This window comes from Myxocyprinus asiaticus, chromosome 5 (assembly GCF_019703515.2).
Source record: "Myxocyprinus asiaticus isolate MX2 ecotype Aquarium Trade chromosome 5, UBuf_Myxa_2, whole genome shotgun sequence".
Lineage (NCBI taxonomy): Eukaryota > Metazoa > Chordata > Actinopteri > Cypriniformes > Catostomidae > Myxocyprinus > Myxocyprinus asiaticus.
Window position 1 is genome coordinate 33,632,792 of NC_059348.1, and position 20,219 is coordinate 33,653,010.

The 20,219-nt window shown below is 38.0% G+C and overlaps 1 protein-coding gene across 3 annotated transcripts in view; it reads left to right on the forward strand.

The window, feature by feature from the left end:
• Positions 1-19,274, forward strand: part of LOC127441026 (phosphatidate phosphatase LPIN2-like) — a 35,884-nt gene extending 16,610 nt beyond the window's left edge. For 2 of the 3 annotated variants that reach the window (XM_051698143.1, XM_051698144.1), the window contains exons 3-20: positions 3,577-3,672; positions 4,123-4,427; positions 5,211-5,330; positions 6,905-7,031; positions 7,233-7,584; positions 8,266-8,365; positions 8,506-8,693; positions 8,977-9,070; positions 9,153-9,222; positions 9,344-9,436; positions 12,234-12,319; positions 12,714-12,864; positions 13,336-13,484; positions 14,431-14,517; positions 16,126-16,278; positions 16,472-16,586; positions 17,005-17,108; positions 17,332-19,274. In XM_051698143.1, the coding sequence (XP_051554103.1) occupies positions 3,577-3,672; positions 4,123-4,427; positions 5,211-5,330; positions 6,905-7,031; positions 7,233-7,584; positions 8,266-8,365; positions 8,506-8,693; positions 8,977-9,070; positions 9,153-9,222; positions 9,344-9,436; positions 12,234-12,319; positions 12,714-12,864; positions 13,336-13,484; positions 14,431-14,517; positions 16,126-16,278; positions 16,472-16,586; positions 17,005-17,108; positions 17,332-17,479 (2,538 nt within the window). In that variant the 3' untranslated portion in view covers positions 17,480-19,274. The remainder of the gene's footprint in view (positions 1-3,576; positions 3,673-4,122; positions 4,428-5,210; positions 5,331-6,904; positions 7,032-7,232; positions 7,585-8,265; positions 8,366-8,505; positions 8,694-8,976; positions 9,071-9,152; positions 9,223-9,343; positions 9,437-12,233; positions 12,320-12,713; positions 12,865-13,335; positions 13,485-14,430; positions 14,518-16,125; positions 16,279-16,471; positions 16,587-17,004; positions 17,109-17,331) is intronic. The other variant, XM_051698145.1, reaches the window with a different exon arrangement.
• Positions 19,275-20,219: the final 945 nt, after the last annotated feature.

Sequence of the window (20,219 nt, forward strand, 5' to 3'; positions counted from 1 at the left end):
CGTAAGCATGCATGTAAAATTGCTATCTGTTCGAGATTCACTCAGGGTCATGATTTTATACAGACATTAAAATTCTGCCCCATAACTTATGCATTCATTAATCACCTAGCAACACTGAAATTGGGGCTCAGAGGCTCCCCGAATAGATAAAAACAAGTTGGGATGAGAGGAGCCCAAAAGGAAGGTAGTGAGAAAACAGAAAACCACTGAACAGTGGGAAATAAATCTGTAGTCCCCTGGAGGTCTAACTGAAGGATTATGTTTCTGTGGTTGCCATCTGACACTCAAAACAGCTCTGTGTCACGCTGGTGTTGCGTCGGGCTGTGTAGCGCTGTACTATCAGGTGTGGGTGTGTGTGATGTGATCCCACTCTTTGTGGGTCAGCTGGCTGCTGTGCTTTCGAGCAGCACAAATTCACTAATTGTGTTGGTGGCTAGATCCCTCTCCACTGGTGTTGTTTCTCTGGGAGCAAATGATTAAAATGTGGGTGGACAGGAGAGGAAACCTGCTGTTTTTCTGAGTTTGGATGAGTAGCAGTGGCAGGTGAAAAGTCATGAGTTCAGAGGGGAATAGCAGGGTAAATGTCAACTGATATTGGATTTTTAAAGTCATCTGAAACATATGGGGTACAGAAATATTTTAAATAAAAAATACCATTTCAAAGGTCAGACATCTGATTTAGAATCTTGGTGTCAGATATTTATCAAGGCTCATGTATCTTGGATCATAAATTATGAAGTGTTGCTGACTTATTAAAAGTTTCAGTTTGTAGCTAGATATATCAGGGCTCAACGCAAAGTATTTTTTTTCTACTGGCCCGGTTGGGCTAGTGGTTAAAATTTTTGCCTTGACAAAATTTTCACTGGCCCCAACACAAAAATGAAAAATAGCTGTTTTTACCATCATGGCTTTAAAAAATGCATTCGAATATATATATATATATATATATATATATATATATGTGTGTGTGTGTGTGTGTATGTATGTGTATATATATATATATGTATATAATGTGTGTGTGTGTGTGTGTGTATATATATATATATATATATATATATATATATATATATACACACACACACACACAGTTGTGCTCAAAAGTTTGCATACCCTTGAATGTCTGGCCTTGTTACAGACACACAAGGTGACACACACAGGTTTAAATGGCAATTAAAGGTTAATTTCCCACACCTGTGGCTTTTTAATTTGCAGTTAGTGTCTGTGTATAAATAGTCGATGAGTTTGTTAGCTCTCACGTGGATACACTGAGCCATGGGGAGCAGAAAAGAACTCTCAAAATACCTGCATAACAAGGTAATGGAACTTTATAAAGATGGAAAAGGATATAAAAAGATATCCAAAGCCTTGAAAATGCCAGTCAGTACTATTCAATCACGTATTAAGAAGTGGAAAATACGGGGATCTCTTGATACCAGGCCAAGGTCAGATAGATCAAGAAAGATCTCAGCCACAACTGCCAGAAGAAATGTTCGGGATACAAAGAAAAACCCACAGGTAACTTCGGGAGAAATACAGGCTGCTCTGGAAAAAGACGGTGTGGTTGTTTCAAGGAACACAATACTTGTTGACCCCTCTCCAAACATAGTGCTTATGGTTGTGACCATAAAGCTCTATTTTGGCCTCGTCACTCCAAATTACAGTGTGCCAGAAGCTGTGAGGCGTGTTAAGGTGTTGTCGGGCATATTGTAACCGGGCTTTTTTTTTTTTTCTTTTTTCTGGCAACTTGACCATGCAGCTCATTTTTGTTCAAGTATCATCGTATTGTGCTCCTTGAAACAACCACACTGTCTTTTTCCAGGGCAGCCTGTATTTCTCCTGAGGTTACCTGTGGGTTTTACTTTGTATCCCGAACAATTCTTCTGGCAGTTGTGGCTGAAATCTTTCTTGGTCTACCTGACCTTGGCTTGGTATCAAGAGATCCCCGAATTTTCCACTTCTTAATAAGTGATTGAACAGTACTGACTGGCATTTTCAAGACTTTGGATTATCTTTTTATATCCTTTTCCATCTTTATAAAGTTCCATTACCTTGTTATGCAGGTCTTTTGACAGTTCTTTTCTGCTCCCCATGGCTCAGTATCTAGCCTGCTCAGTGCATCCACGTGAGAGCTAACAAACTCATTGACTATTTATACACAGACACTAATTGCAATTTAAAAAGCCACAGGTGTGGGAAATTACCCTTTAATTGCCATTTAAACCTGTGTGTGTCACCTTGTGTGTCTGTAACAAGGCCAAACATTCAAGGGTATGTAAACTTTTGATCAGGGCCATCTGGGTGATTTCTGTTATCATTATGATTTAAAAAGGAGCCAAACAACTATGTGATAATAAATGGCTTCATATGATCACTATCCTTAAATAAAAGACTTTTTTTTTTTTTTTGCATGATCAGTCATATAAGTTTTTTTGCATGATCAGTCATATTTTCAAAATCAATGCCAAAATTTCACAATTTCTGCCAGGGTATGCAAACTTTTGAGCACAACTGTGTGTGTATGCATGCATGCATGCATGCATGTATGTATGTATGTGTGTGTGTGTGTATATATAATATAATATAATAATATTATATATATATATATATATATATATATATATATATATATATATGTATAATATATAACTAACACACACACACTCTACTGGTCAAAAGTTTTGAAACACTTACTCATTCTTTATTATAATTTTTTTTCTTCACATTTTAGAATAATAGTAAAGTCATCAAAACTATGGAATAACATAAATGGAACTATGGGAATTATGTTGTGACTAAACAAAATCCAAAATAAATCAAAACTGTTTTATATTTTAGCATCTTCAAAGTAGTCACCCTTTGCCTAGAATTTGCAGACATGTACTCTTGACATTTTCTCAACCAACTTCTTGAGGTATCACTCTGGGATGATTTTAAACAGAATTGAAGGAGTTCCCATCTATGTTGGGCACTTATTGGCTGCTTTCCTTTATTATTTGGTCCAAGTCATCAATTTCAAAAACTTTTTTTTTTTTTTTTTGTTATACAATTTTAGTTTTATAATGAAATAAATAAATATGGTGGCACAATTTATTTTTGTCTACAAAACTAATTTCAAACATTTAAGCATACGCTTTCAGATCAAAAGATTTTTAAGATCATGAGAAACATTTCAGTCAAGTATTTCAAAACTTTTGACTGGTAGTGTATATATTGCGTTTTTAAGACAGTTTCCCCCAAAATTGTATCACATTTATAATTTGCAAGATATGCTTTATGCCTTATGTAACCCCATATAAGCGTATTACATATATAAATTCATAAATGCATCATATTAACTATAGCCATCCTGCCATTTACACATGTGGTTTTTAAGCGAAGAGTTTAGTGGAGCAGAGGAAGGGTTTTTGGTCACCCATTTAGTCATGCTGTCAACTTTTGTGCTACCGTATGTGTAGTGTTTTCACAAGCAGGATCAAAGATTTTGTCACTGAGTTAAAGATTTGATTTTTTTCCCTGTATATTGATGGCTTCTGCAATAAGCCCATGTTTTAAAATAATCCTCTGCAACTCTTTCAGATTGACATAGAGATCAATGGGGAGCCTGTAGATCTTCACATGAAGCTGGGAGATAATGGAGAAGCCTTCTTTGTGCAGGAAACTGAGGAGCAAAATGTGAGTGTCCTCTAGTTCACATAAAAACAGGGTTTCCATGGTCATGGGAAGCCTGGAAAAATCAGATGATTTAACATTTGTGATTTCAAGGCCTGGAAATTTGTTAAATTTCAAAAATGATGGAAAAAATCATGGAAATGCTGATAGCCTAGTCATTATAAATTATTCTCTTGCTATGCTCAGCTCTAAATTTTCACCATCTAGAAGTTGCTCTTTTTTCAGTGTAATCTCTTTAAATCTTTATCCTGTAATTATAAATGACTGGAAAAGTAATGGAAATCCATAGGTCAAAAGGTGTGGAAACCCTGTTTAAATGTAAATGCTAATGCAATCACTTACAGAAGTGAATGTCTTCATATTTGATAGAGTTGTCTTGAGTATGAAAGTTGTATTTTGTTTGCATTTAAGGGGCATAGATCTGACATGTTTTATCATCTCTACTTCTTAAAGGAGGTTGTCCCAGCCCACCTTGCCACTTCACCCATCCCCACAGAGAGTCACCTGTTTTGGATTGGAGGCAATCACAGGTCAAGTCAGAACCTGGATGATGATCCACTGGACCCTGAGGACCCTCCCGAGCCCCCTGTTTCCAGCACATTGGCAGGCAAAAAGAAGAAGAAACGGAGGAAGAAGCATAAAGGGGACCCACGGCGAGAAGAGCTGACCCCTTCCGTTGCCGTCAGCTCTACCACATTAACAGATGACATCTTTGAGATGGACCTGAGTTCAGACGAGGAAGCTGCTTCCAACACCAGGTAGAGAAACCACAGATACGCCAGACATGCTGACATCTGATGTTTACAGACTTTTCTTGTGAGGGGTTTGGCAATTCACATGGCATGTTATTTCAATAGACTAAAACAACATGCCATATGCATTTGCCAGTTTTCACCTCTTGTGACTCAGCATGAAGTCATATTTGTGGAGGATGTAATTTTGGCTACATTTGCACAGTCATTGTTTGGGATTGGCAACTGTAATCACTAACAGGTTGAACTTTCAAATTGTCCTGTACATACAATAGCAGACAGGAGAGGATGGAATAATGTCTGTATGGATAAGTAACCAAAGTCAATCTGCTTCTCTAACTCAAGAAAATGCCTGTAACGGTGGTGACACTCTGCATAAATGCATAGCAGTTTTTTTTCTCACTCTCTGACTGCATGATGCCCTATTTTCTACCATTTTTCATAACTGGAGAGAGGTTGACAGCCCATACATTCGTGATTGACAGCAAAGAATAACCAGCCTCATACCATAAGTATGTCAATGGCGCAACAGCAACTATTTGTTGAATGCAGTTCTGTTCATACAGCACATATCATCTGAACTTGCTCTCAAAGTTTGGTTGTGAGTCATTAAATTTTAATTGAGTCACTTTAGTTATAGATGCGGTTGTCAATCTCTTTCATAACCGAACTGTGTATGAACAAAATTATATTTAGCACAAACAGGACTAACAACCGAAATCTGCTGCTTTGTGATCATAGCCTTTTAAAAATGTGGTTTCTGTTTTTTCCCCACTGATTGAAAGAAAGTCTTCCTTTCAGATCATCTTCGATCAGTACAGTTCAAGACACTGAACCCAAATTAACAACAGTTCGTCATTCTTTGGACAACTACCCTTTTTCTGATGGAGACTGGTCTCCCTCTGATTGGTTTGTATCTGATTCTTGTCCCACACAAACTTAAAAATACTTGCATACGTTAAATTATTATCACATCAGAGGACTTCCAGTATATCTGCTTTCAGACTTGAAGTCAACATGAAATGAAGCATTATCATTTTTACTTTGTTAATACATGTTTCTGGCCTTATTATGCATAATTCATCAGTGCACATTATTAAAAACAGAAGTTTGTATTTTGTAACCTTTCGTGAAAATGTAATATCTAGCTCCACCTCAGTTTTCATCATCGAAGCCATTTAAGGTATTGGTAATAATCGCAATAATTCAAATAATTATAGATTTGAAAAAGTATTGTTGCCATTGGGGAAGATCCCAATGCACTTCAGGTTGCTCTTGACCTTCGACCGTGAACTGGTCAAAAAGTCTCCTCAAAAGTGTGTGCTGATTTGTTTCAGGAGGGGAGTAGTCCTCCACAATCAACTGCAAACTCACATTTATTTCTGGCTCCATTCTGGCACTTGTTACCATCAGCTACTCTGCATAAAATCCCACCCTACATTTTATTTTTTGTTAAATATCATGTTTCACAGTGCAGTATAAAACATAAAATGCTTATAGTACATTTCTTGACTTTATACTGCTATAAAAATATACATGTAGATGTGCTACAATATAAAACATTTTCATGAACTATACAAAACTATTTAAAATTAAAGAGTAATTTTAAGGCACTGCTACTGTAAAACTTAAATCTGCTTATAAAATACAGTATACATTACAATGCTTGCATTTATACTCTTATAGAAATGCAAAACATTCAGTGCAGTGACTGAGACAACTTATTCATGAAACATTAGTAAAATATTTGTGTAAATACACTTATGTAAATTGTCCCATTAAACTGAACGGGGCAATTTATGCAAGAATGTTTTTAATAACGATTTAAACAAAAAACGTGTGTTCTGCTCATGTCATGAAGAAGGCCAATTGACTACATTTTCATTAACCTGTGTTTTTTTTATAATAAAAGTTTCAAAATTCAGTCTAGTAATTTTTACAACACAATAAAAGGCTCCTGACAAATTATTTTTTTATGCATTATAGCACTTAAAACGCCTTATAGGCTATTTCTTGATTTATACTCTTATAAAGTTTTTCACATACATTTTACAAAATAATTTACAAAATAATTTAAATGTAAAGAGCAGTGCTACAGTCTGTCTCTGCAACATTCAAGGGATTGAATGCTCTGTTCCTATATTTTATGCTTATAAAATTTACATTGTAATGTATTTACATTGAAATGCGTTCATTGTTTAATGCGGTGCAGCATGCACTGTTTGCCCAAGTCATAAAAATTGTGTGCACCACCGTGCGAAACGAGTGCTTATGTCGCCAATGCGCACTTCTACCAAGGCTGCAATGATGTCATTTTTGCCGCACTCAAGCTTGCAAACAAGTGACTGCGTCGAGTATAAACCAGGCTTATGGAAGGATAATGGGATGCAAATGTTGTCTCATGTTGACTTGAAGACTCTCAGTTCTCTTCCACTGTCCCTTTGTATATCAGTTCATCTGAGTTGTTGTTTTATTTTGTGCAGTCATGCCATATCAGAGTCCTTCTCCCCCAAGAGTGACTCTGAACTGGTCGTTCGGCCCTCAGAGAGTTTGCTCAAAATGGAGTCACACATGCAGTGGACATGGGGAGAGTTTCCAGAATCTACAAGGGTAAATTGCATTTCAGAAGCATTTGTCTTTTTGTGAGTTTCATGTTGTTTATTTATGTATTTTTTATTTTATTTAATTGAAATTAGTAATGCATTAATAAAGCATGCAAAAACAGCATGTTTCATGGGATATTTTTTAGTTAACGGGTCATGATTAAAGCAGAGCTCCTTGATACTCTCAAAAATATACCGTAATTCTTAGGTTTCTAAGAAGGAGAAGATGGAGCTGCCAAAGACCATGACCATAACGCCTTCAGAGAACACTCACTTTAGAGTCATCCTGAGCTCAGAGGCTATGGAGACAGATGAAAGAGGACCAGCTTTAGGTGCTTCAGGCTGTACCATAGTCAAGCCTGAACCTCGCACCCCTGTCACCCCCAAAACACCCACTGAGTCTGAGTTAGAGGCAGAGTCTAGTGGTGTGATGACCTCCACTCCTTCAGACAGCCCTCCTACTGCTCCTACTGCTGCTCCACCTACTGCCTCTGTTGCTTATTTGGATGGGGACATGGGGGATGTTGGCTTCAAGACTGACTCACCCTCCAAGAAGAAAGGTGGGCCTGTTAAAGACCCTGTGAAATCAAAATGAGAGTTTTGTGGTTTTTAGTGCATTTGTGTACACTTTCAGGCAATCTATATGCTAGTGTACTCCTAAAGGTTGACAAAATTCAATTTGTACAGATTAAACGAGGATTACATTTAGAATTTACAGTGTTTCCCTTCAACGAAAACGGAAAAAAAATATTGATGACTAATTTTGCACTACACATATTTTTTTTTTCCCCAATCAAATACACTCTGGAATGATAATGTACCTTCCCCAATCCTGCCTGAATTTTTTTAAGAAACTAGCTTTTCAAAATGTCCCACCCAAATGTCCTGTTTCAGTTGGAAAAGCATCAACACAAGCTATTTTAATGGAGTGTTTAAGAATTCCCTTGTTAACTTCTAGATAATTCTGCTTGTAGTTGGTTTGATTGGCTTGCCAATGACCTTATCTGATACTGTAGAAGAAGTGTGGGAGCAGTAGAGATAAAGTTGTGGCTAATTAATGTTTAACAAGCCAATATTGTGTCCTATAAATAAAACTTGTGCACCTAAATCAATCTACTGTGTTACTGTCATGATAATGCTACCTCAATTAATACATGGCTTTTTATAGCAAGTCAAAGCTTGCTGTTCTGGTATGATTATTGTTTTAAATTTGAAACGTTGACCGTACATTTGTTGTTCAGGTGTCCCAAAAAGGAGTCAGCACCAGGGCCCTGAAGACATCTACCTGGATGACCTGAATGTGCTAGAGCCTGATGTTGCTGCTCGCTATTTTCCTAAGAGGTATAATAACAATCGCACATACTGTATGACCCACACTGCTTCTCAGATTAGATAACTGCAAATGAAGAGCAGTTCATAAATGTATCAGGTGTTGGGAGACTTTCCTGAGTTTTCCCTGATGTGCTATTGTATGTTTCCAGTGATTCAGACCCCAGCTCTAAGCATTGGATGGACTCTGGAATGTGCTCAGGGTCTCAGTCCCCGCAGTCTGTGGGCAGTGCTGCGGCTGATAGTGGCACTGAGTGCCTGTCTGACTCTGCCAGTGATCTGCCTGACGTCACTCTGTCCCTGTGTGGAGGACTCAGTGAGAATGGAGAGATTTCCAAAGGTATCTCTATGTCTGTCTCTTCTGGTGTGTTAGATTGTTTGTTAAGGTGTTGAAGCCACAGGTATGCTTAAAGTGTGGCAATAAAAAGAACTGGTTAGGATGAGGTAAATTCTGTCCTTTCCATTCAGTTTTGCTTATTCATTTAGCAGACATTTATCTGAAGTGATTTACAAAGGAGGATAATAAAATTGTAAGAGTTTAATCCAAGGGAGAAAATGTTACAAGCAGTACTACCATACCAATTTTCATCTGAGTTCAATTAACATTTTCTTTTTGCTTTTAGAAAAATTTATGGAGTATCTCATCACGTATCATGAATTTGCAGAGAATCCAGCTATCATAGACAATCCAAATTTGGTTGTGAAAATAGGAAACAGGTAGGTTTAAATTTAAAACTTATTTAAAGTATGCAAAATACTTAAGCTAATAAATTATCGGTTGTTTACCTTATTATTTTAGGTATTACAATTGGACATTGGCTGCACCTTTGATCTTAAGTTTGCAGGCATTTCAAAAGAATTTACCCAAGGTAAAGGTTGCTTTTTCTTAATAGGGCAATTTATTACTTGGTTTGCTCTTAGAAGTCTGTTTTGCAGTTATTGTGCTGTTTCATGGGTAGGTCAAATATCTATTGTCAATGATCTGTTAAGGCTACAGAGGAAGCTTGGGTGAAAGAGAGGATGCCAAAGAAATCAGGCCGTTGGTGGTTCTGGAGAAAGAGAGCCGACAGCACTATTAAACAGGTAATATTAGATTATCATTTGAAGCTACGCAAGCATTTTGTAATGATTTATAGAACACTCTGCAAAGACAAAAAGGTTTTGTTAATGAAGGTTTTGTTCCTACTCACTGATTAGAGCTTAATAAAGACCTTTAATTTGAGACCTTCAGTTATTGGTCTTTTAATCCCACAGCATTTCATCACTTGTCTTTAGACATCTGTGGGCTGGTCTTACTACACAAGCATCAACATTCACATAATTGCCTGAACAAAAGGACGAGTGCATCCTTTGATGTAAAGAAAAAAAATTTTGCCTCTGAAGTTTTGTTCTTCTCAGTTATTAAGACATCATATATCAGGCTCATTCGCTGCCCCAGGGGTTGCATTAACCAAAAATTCTGTCATTTACCTTTTTTTTAAAACATTGATGGATAATTCCAAATCCTTTATTTTGACAGATGGAAAAAAGAAACAAAGAAACCATTTAAACCTAGTGCACCAGTTATGACTTCACTCTCTCATCCCTGGTGTGTGTGTGTGTGTGTGTGTGTGCGTGCGTGCGTGCGCGCGCGCGCCCGCCCGCCCGCCCAACAGGGCCTCAAAACGGTTCAAGGAACGATAACGAACAAAAATATTTGCAGAGCGTAACCCAAAATGAGAACAAAGTGATTTTCAATTGTTCCGGAGTGAAAAAGTTATTTTTAAATGCTGGTAACCATAACTACATATACATGCACGGCTAATCCAGATACAAGAAAAACATTATTAGAGGTAAAAAGTATATTTCTCAGTTGTTTCCAAGTCTTCACTGAATTATTGTTAGATATGATGCATTAGTACATAATTGATGTTGCCAGATTTTGACTGAGAAGCAGATCTGTAATTAAAATTATACATAATTGTAAATTGTTTTATTAAAAAGTTTTCTAATCTTTTCTCCCCAATTTGGAATGCCCGATTCCCGATGCGCTCTAAGTCCTCGTGGTGGCGTAGTGACTCGTCTCAATCCGGGTGGCGGAGGATGAATCTCAGTTGCCTCCACGTCTGAGACCGTCAATCCACGCATCTTATCATGTGACTTGTTGAGCACATTACCGCGGAGACGCAGCGCGTGTGGAGGCTTCACGCTATTCTCCGCGGCATACCACACACAACTCTACACGCGCCCCACCGAGAGCGAGAACCACTTTATAGCGACCACGAGGAGGTTACCCCATGTGACTCTACCCTCCCTAGCAACCGGGCCAATTTGGTTGCTTAGAAGACCTGGCTGGAGTCACTCAGCACACCCTGGATTCGAACTCGCGACTCCAAGGGTGGTAGTCAGCTTCTTTACTTGCTGAGCTACCCAGGCCCACCCTACTTATTTGTTAATTAACTGTACTATATGCTTATGATTTCTATGCTGATAAATCCACCACATAGGAAAAAATTAATTGCTTATTTTCATTCATTGGCTTATTTTGGGCTTGTTTTCCAGACCAGGTTGCTTGTTTCTCTTGCGAGATCTGGCAACACTGCAACTGGTATATCACCCACCATCCCGTAGCACAGTGTACTGTCATTTGAAAAAGAAAGTTATTAATCATTCTTTTATTTTGTTGTTCTAACCAGTTACCATTCGGAAAAGAGACTGTGAAACTTCCAAAAAAATGCAATTTTTGTTCAGAAGGAACCGAAAGGAAAAACATTTAGTTTTGTTGTACCTGGGGCCCAGTTTATTGCCTGGTATTAAAATGCGTTTCAGGCGATCCGATCACAAGAGGACAGGAGTCATAGGCATTTACAGACACATCACCATTTACACTTGAGTTGCATCCGAGATGCGTTTGACCACATCTGTTTGGATTTCAAAGGGAGTGTCTGTGATTACAGACATCAATCATTACGTCAGTTTATAATACAGAACAAAAAAAGCGTGAAAAAAAATCACCTCACCGCTTCTGCCAATTATACTTGCATTTAATATAAGCACAAACATGACATTTAGAGCATAATTCTCCATTAATTTAGTGGAGAATCTGTTTTAACTGTGGTTCACATGTGCTTACTTCTCATCTGTTACACTTTACGCTTATATCAGGTGCACTGAAGTTCTGTGAAGTCTTGTATGTATGCGGTTTCTCAAGTTTAATGATAGGAAGGTAATTTCCTTTTAAAGCCACATGTAACTGGCAGTTAAAAAATCTTGTTTTAGCGCAGCGGTTGATTGACAGGTAGAACTTTCACCTTAGAACTCCTGTTTCACCAGACTTGTGCTTGGGGAGTCAAAAATCTTAGTCATAAATCATATAGGTAAAAATAGTTAAAAATCATATAGGCCTATCCACTGTCATCTATTATAATGGATTCTTCGCCCATGAATGTAGCCCTACTACTTATGAAATGAAACATGTATGACGGATCTAAAAAATAGACCATAATGGAAATTTTACAACGCAGGCCGTCGGAGTGACGGATTTTCTAACGCAAACTCTGTGCTGCCCTCATCTGGAGCTTCTGTAATTAGCCCCATATTGCAGTGTGGTATTTTACAGCCTCTGTGTTGCACTGAGAGAATTAGGCCAGGCAGCTTATCATCTCAACAGCCCTACCTGCATATAAAGATGAGACATCATCAGAGGTCATGTAGTCAAACCCAACATGTAGGAGAGTTGGGTTTTATGTCAGCTCTGCACAACAAAAGCACATGACGTTTACACACACACACACATATAATGAAAGCTACTTGTTCATGAATTGGTGGACCATGTTTTTAGATATGTGGCAACTTAATCAGATCTTTTTTTTTTTTTTTGTCTGTGTTATTTTTTATACAGTCAGAAAGCACTGGAAAGCTGGAAATAAAGCAGTCCCAAATGGAGGAAGGCGGTTCCCCTTTATCAATGGAAAGCCATGCCCGCAAGTGAGTCAGATCATTTGAATGACAGGCAGATGCATCATTTGCTGCCTAAGACCCAGTGTGTAGTCTTCCAGGAGTATGTACAGATAATAACCAGTTGTTATGCTAAATTGAAACTAATAAATGTAACCAAAGTTATAAATGGCAACATAAAACCAGCTATGTCAGTTGGCTTGGTTGTAAAAATGAGTAAAAGATAAAAGTATCAGTTTTACATTTGCCCCATTTTTTGATTGCTGACTACAGTTTTTCCTCCTCAATGCGGAAGATGTGAATCAGGACAATCCAGCCCATTTTGTTTTTGTCTCAATCTCTGTGTTGTTCATGTAGTCTAAATTAGGAACATGGCTATGGTTGCAAATTTAGTACACTGATTCCCTGTTTGCTCTGATCATAGAGTGGACACCAGGGACACGTCCAGTGATGAGGAGGGGAAGGAGGTGAGCGCTGCTGCATCATCAATGGAGCGCAAGGTCCAGTCTGAGCCCCACGGCCAAACCTCTACTCACTCTTACCGCAAATCTCTTCGCCTCTCCTCTGACCAGATTGTGAGTCTCTTTAAGAGTCTTAAAAGTTTTTGTTTGGAGACAGACGTATTTAGTTCTGTAAAAATATAGATGGGGGAAAAAAAAAGCATGTAAAAACTTTCAAAATGTTGACATGTCCTGCGGTGTAAAATGTCTTGCTTTTAAAAAAGCATCCACATCTCTGTTTGTTGCCTGTAGTGGAAACTGCTGTCCATGAAGCTTCCTCCTGGAAATTATGTACAAGACAGCACAGTGACTTGTTCTAAAAGCGTTGTCATTGTCTTAATTTGCACTAGTGCTCCCCCTGTTGGCAGCTTCAGAGTCAGTTTTGCAGTTTTAAATCCTCCACCATCCACCAATTCAACACCCCATCTACAGTATAACTCCATGTGCTGTAACTGATATAATACAGATAGCTAAGATAACTGTTATGTGGTCTTTACAAGATCCATTTATCAGTGGACAATGAAAGGTAGCAATGTTTACCCACAGGCTAGTCTGAAACTGAAAGAAGGACCCAATGATGTGACATTCAGCATCACAACACAGTACCAAGGCACGTGTCGCTGTGAAGGTACCATCTACCTTTGGAACTGGGATGACAAAGTGGTCATCTCGGACATTGATGGAACCATCACCAAGTATGTATTTCAGAGACACTTTTTACAGAAATTAACAACATTTCCTGGATTAAGGCTGATCTAAATCCCCCTCATAAATAGTTTGTTTTTGTAGCAGTCATGAATGGGGAAAAGGCTGAGGTGTGCATAAACACCATAGTTACTGCAGAAGTACTCACTTACAGCCAGGTTTTTCTGCCAACACCTAAAGAGGTTTATAGACCAAGGCAGAGCCTGCCTCATCAAAACAAGCACTCTTGAGCATGTGGGCAAATAATGAACCACCAATAATGATCTCACATTGCAGCCCCAACGATAAAGACAATGCACAATTTAATGGAGAATATCTCCCTGAGCTTCGCTGGGAGTTGAATGGAGTTCAGAGCTTTAACATTAGTGCGATGCCGTTCCGTTGTCTTTGGTTTTTAATTACTGCAAAGCTGGCTGTAATATAAACGTGTATATGCAAATGAACGCTCTCCACCTCCAAACTCGTGCCCTCAGTGGCTGGTGGGTGGCCAACATCAAACAGACAGATTGACTGCCGCTTATTATTTCTCTGACCCGCTTGCCTGACACATCTCTCTGAGGCTGTGAAGCAGGGCGGCTGACTGTGGGGTGCGCCCAGACCAGGGTTGGACTAGGAGGATTTCACCATAATGAGCCAATTTAAATCTTGCTCTGTTATAATGCCACTCAGACAGCCTGAGATAAAACGCTAAAGCAGGATAAGGTTCCTCATTAGTCGACGACACTGAGTTTTGCCCAAGCTGAGAGAAATATTTCTCCTTCACAAGTCTATAAATTCCAAGAATAAAAAGAATGTCAGAAGCTATATTTAGGAACGCAGTTGAATGAGACTTGGACTTCCTTCCCAGTAGATCAAATATGCGCTGGAGGATTTTACTGTTTGACTTATTTTGTGCATGAGTACATGCCATTCTTAGTTATATGTTTGTGTTTACAGATCAGATGTGTTTGGACAGATTTTGCCTCAGTTTGGGAAGGACTGGACACATCAGGGCATTGCTAAACTATACCACTCTGTGGCAGAGTGAGTTGCCAATATCAATCCTCAATATTTTTATAGAGAAAAGTGTACCCAAAATGTGAAATTCTGTCATTATTTACTCACCCTAATGTTACTCCAGACCTGTTTGACTTTCTTTCTTCAGTGAAACTTCGAAGGGTTTATTTGAAAAAGGACACCAAAATGCTATAAAACTAATCCGAATGATTCATGCTCTATATTCAAACTCTTCTAAAGCGATACAATAGATTTTTGTGATGAACTAATTAAATTTAAGGTGTAATTCACTAGGGTTGGGAATTTTCCATTCATTAAAAAATACCGGAACCGTATGAACTTCATGACTTTTGGTTCCGTCAACGGTTCCCATATGTGCAATTTTCAACACCGTACTAAAATACTCTGATGGTATTTCCAGCAGTGCATTTCAGCAGTAGAGCTGCCCTCTTTTGGGTGTACAGCGTAAAACCCACAGCGCTACCAGTGTATTCTGATTCACAAACTAATGACTCTTATGAGTCTACTGCACGAAACATACAGTGCTTCTGGTATATTCCGATCCCCAAACAAATGAGCCGGTTCATTTTAGTGAATCAAAAACACTTATACATCAATCAGAGCAGTTACTGAATTAATCTTAAACTGATGCGCAAGCTATGTATGTCCAACTCGAAATGAAATAAGAACTGTTGTTGTCTCATAAACCTGAAGTACAACATTAGGCTTCATAACACCAGTCTACTGTAAACTGTCTCTGGAACCTTTACTGTTTATTAACCTGTGAGACTTTAATCAAGCAGTGCAGTTACAGACTGGTTATTCATATGACAATGTGTAGTTAAAAATATACAACTTTGATTGTAATAAGTGGAATTGTACAAAATAATAAATGAATGAATGAAATATGCTATCACATTTCTTGTTTTAGAATTTGTATTTAATATATGGTTAGGATGAATTATTTGATTGCATTTATGCCTGTGCAAACGCCTTTTACAAGAATTGCATTAAATGTATTTCTAATATGTTATGTCTGCTCTGTAGAAACCTGAAATAATATCATCATTTGGCAACAGGATGCTCAGGGTAATAAATGCAATAAGAATTGTATTTCATATTTCCAAATAATTCTTCCTCAAAAGTACTGAAAGAATCGCTACTGGAACCATTAAGAAATCATTAAATTCCTTGTGTAATTCCAATTCTGTCAAATTATCAATAAAATACTAAAATAAAAAATGGCGGCTATTTCAATAACATCAAACCTCATTGGTTCTCACTGCGTTTTTTTGACCAGACATGTGGTAAGATGAGGTTTGATGCTATTGACATAGCCTATATACTATGATATAGATAACTATACAGTATCATTATATGACATATAAACCCTGCGAATACTTTTTGAAATTCCCCTTTTTTGTTCCATGGAAGAAAGTCATATGGCTTTGGAGTGACATTAGGATGAGTAAATAATGAAAGAATTTTCACTTTTGGGTGATCTATTTCTTTAACATTGCTCCTATATGTTTTTTTTCCACTAATGGGCTACAAACAAGCTAGATTAAGAGGCGTGAAAACAGGTTTCCTGTTTTCTTAATGGAACTGTGATGTAAGCATGTTTCTGTTTTTCAGGAATGGCTATAAATTCCTGTACTGCTCAGCAAGAGCAATTGGCATGGCAGACATGACACGAGGGTATCTGCAGTGGGTAAACGATAGAGGCAGCATCCTGCCACGTGGACCCCTCATGCTCTCTCCCAGTAGCCTCTTCTCTGCATTTCACAGGTATTATTCAAACTTCATAGAACATTTCAGTGGTCACAATTACCAATCAAATCCAAAAAAGCTGAATTCATAAACAAAATGTTTTTTTATTGAATTGCTTTATTCTCCTTTTCTCAAATGAGGTAACCTTTAACAATGAGCAGGAATAAGAGCGGAATTTCATATACTCAAACAGACTTCTCTTGTCCTTCAGGGAAGTAATTGAGAAGAAGCCAGAAATCTTCAAAATTGAATGCCTTACTGACATTAAGAACCTGTTCCAAACCAACAAACATCCTTTTTATGCTGCATTTGGAAACCGAACAAATGTGAGTTGGACTGCAGTAAACTTTCTTTTCGTAGTCACTGTCGATGCATGCTACACCTCAGCAGCTAGAATGAAAGGACAGTTTGTGGATTCATGTTTGAGGTGTATTGACCCCTGCCCTGTCTTTGCAATTCGATAATGTCACCTTCGAATCGTTGTCTCCTCGGGCTACATCTGCAGTCTTGCACTGCATGACCAGTTGCTGCGAATGGGCCTGCTGATTATTTGCAGCTAAAAAAAATGTTTGGGTGGAGTATGACATGGGTTGTTTGAACAGGCATGAATGCATCTATTTCAAAATAAATCAGTTGCAAATGTCAGGAACTCTGGCTTGTATACAAATGGAATTTTCTGTTCCATACTTGTGTGCTTGTCCTGAGCTGACACCTGGAGTCTGATCTTGTGACTCTGTCTTCTAGGATGCTTTTGCCTATAAGGAGGTTGGAGTGCCACTCTGCAGAATCTTTACAGTCAACCCCAAAGGAGAGCTCATACAGGAGCAAGCCAAGGGCAACAAGTCCTCGTAAGTGTGCACGTTTATCTTCAGCTGCACAAAAGCAGCTTTCAAGTCAACTTCAGTTGTCAAAGATTATGCTGACCCAGAGGATTTTCATAAAGAATAATGGAGAGCTCTTTCCCACTTTGAGCTTTGTTCAAGGTCTTCTTGAGGTCTGTGTCTATCTTAAAAGGTTGGATTAGCTGTCTCACCCTCATTCTCTCTTATCTTTCTGTCTGTTTGTGTGTAGGTACAGCAGATTGAGTGAGCTGGTTGATCATGTCTTTCCCTTGCTGAATAAAGAACAAAGTTCAGCTTTCAGTTTCCCGGAATTCAGTACCTTCTGTTTCTGGCGTCAGCCTATCCATGAAATCCATCCTGAGGACCTGCTCTTATAGACCTGCTCTAAAGACCCACGTTTATTTGCTCATCCCTGCCATCAGTACCACTTAGCTGGTAACCCTCAACATCTCTAGTTCTAGACAATTAAAGGTGGTGCTTTATCCCACCTGGGACATAAGGACTGCTCCTCCTACTCAACTACTTGTTTCTAACAGAACATGTGTGATAGAGAACACGAGAATAGTTCAAATACAACTTTGCATACCATCACATAAATGGAGTGTAGGTAGAACTTCCACAAACTCAAGTACTTGGTGCTGCTCTGCCTGTGTTAACAAAATCCAATTTCTAATCTGTATCATTTTCAGTGATTTAGCTGCCAAGAGTTAAGCTGCTTCAGCTCTGAAGGAATTTATTGCTAATGGGCTTTTGAAATATTGGGCTAATGTTTACAGTATTAGTTAGATGACCTATGGCCTTTAAGTCAGCGGAATGACTCTGAGAGATGAGTGTGCAGCTATTCGAGTTGTTTGAATGTGCGTATGGTTAAAGGTGGCATAGATACTCAAAAGTATGCACAGAATGAGCCATGCAACATGAGTGCGCAGCTCATTACTTACAGTTAAGCAGATTAAATGTTCTCCGCATCGTACAATTGACTAGATTCCTATGATAAGTAAACAGAGGAATCCATCGTAATTGGGTTTCTTGTACTGTTTCCCAGCTGTTGACATTTTCATCGCTTGGTTGCTACACAATGCCTTACCGGTCACACTTCAGCTGCAGCCAAGAGAGAAGAAAATAACAGATCGTCTTGCACTTAACTCATGATGGAAATGCAATATAGTTTGAAGCTTTTCAGCAGTCTTTGTGCACAATGCGAGGATTTAAGTGCTTTTAGATCCTTGAACTAAACCTTAGGAGGATATCCGTATTAAGTTATGAAGAGTGTAGTATATATTTGCTTTCATTATGAAGGCACTGACAGTATGTTATACCTTTAATGTAGGATATGGCCTGTGTGGGAGTAGTGGTATCAAATGGTCTGAAATTTTAAGGCCTTCTAGGTTTTTCCTTTTTTTCTACCAGGCCTTTGCATGCTTTGTTTGGAAAATCAATAGGACAGTTCATGTTTTACTTATTGACGACTTCTGCTTGTAGACAGTATAAAGGGTCGTCCTTTTGTACATTTTCATTATTAGTGAACACTTTTGAGCATCTGCAAATTATTACTGAAATACTGAAGCCGATGTGCAAGTGAAGGACTAGGGCGATCAGATAATTTGTAAGAGTTGACTGAAGTAATATGCTCTCTTTTTTCAGTAGCTGGTCACTAAGGTCTTGGCCCTTGCTTAACAGTCATCTTTCAGTCACACCTTTGGGATTTGGTCAAGTACCTTTAAAGGGACAGTTCACCCAAAAATGAAGATTTTTGGAAATTACTCATCCTCGGAAGAAAGAGAGTCAAAGTGGTTTGGAACAATGTGAGTTTGAGATAAAGATGATAGAATTAAATTTGTAGGTGAACTATCCCTTTAAGATCTCTTAAAAGCACTGTGTGCTAGAGCTAAAGATAAGTTAAAGTAGATGTATAAAACTAGAGCACAATAAAATCATTTCTTTATATATTCAAGTACAACAATTATTTAGGGAACATTTTGGGCATTCCATGGTTAAATTGACTGTTTTGTAATTTTGTGTGCGCGCGCGAGCACGCTTGTGTTGCGCTTTTCTGCATTTGTGATGTTAGGAAGTGAAATCTGTTAATTGTTAACAAAGGAATCCCATTCTTTCTATGAAAGTAATACCTCTTGTGTGGGATGAACACACTTATCTTGTATGAACCTAACATTAATGGTAAAAGACAAAGACAAAACATATATAAAAAAGCCTATTTTTTTTTTTCTCTTTGAAACTACTGTTGTATTTGCTGAATGCTAAACATTTTGTCATTCCACTTTGATCTTTGTTGCCTTTTGTTTTACTTGTTTTTATTTTTAGTTGTATGTTATATGTGGGATGGTGCATTTCTTGGTTTTGATGTATAGCTTCGCAATGTGTTTGGCCATCATAAATATCTTAAAATGGATAATTGTAATATAATTTACAAAATATATATATATGGTTTGGACAATGTTGATGAATCTATTAAAGATGTATTTAATACAATGGTGTGGATAATTTACAACCCTTTGTGAAATCCTGCTACACTAATTTATATGGCCTGTACTTGCTTTGCTTAATTTTAACAGTTGGAACAAAAGCCCATTGTTTGGGGAAAATGAGTTTTATTGCCTTTTCAATTATAGACTACGGATATTGCAAGTGATGTTGACTAATTGCTTAAGATCATATGGTTACGATTTTTTAAAGCTATTCCATGTAAAAAAATGTTTTGTTAGAAATGAACAAAATTTCTTTAATGAGCAAGTACACCAACAATCCATCTTCCAAACCATGTTTTTGCCTTACCCTGATTCACTACAGTAAGCCTATAATAATGATTTATATTTTCGAGACTGATTTTGCAGGAAATTGCATACTTCTGTCAGTCATCTGTGCGTGTTTTTGGCACGTTCGTAAATAAAGAAAAGAAGGTCTAGAGCTACTAAAGCGCATGTATATGTCCGGTGATAGGCGTGGTAGCAGTTTGGAGATGAAAAGCTTGTAGCCACAACACATGAGCAACATTGACCATGGATCATTCAAAAAGGCAACCAGTCTGGGGAATCATCCGTTTTCAAAATAAAGAAAGCTCAAACCAAAAAGAGCCTGCAAGCAAAAAGGGAAAGCGAC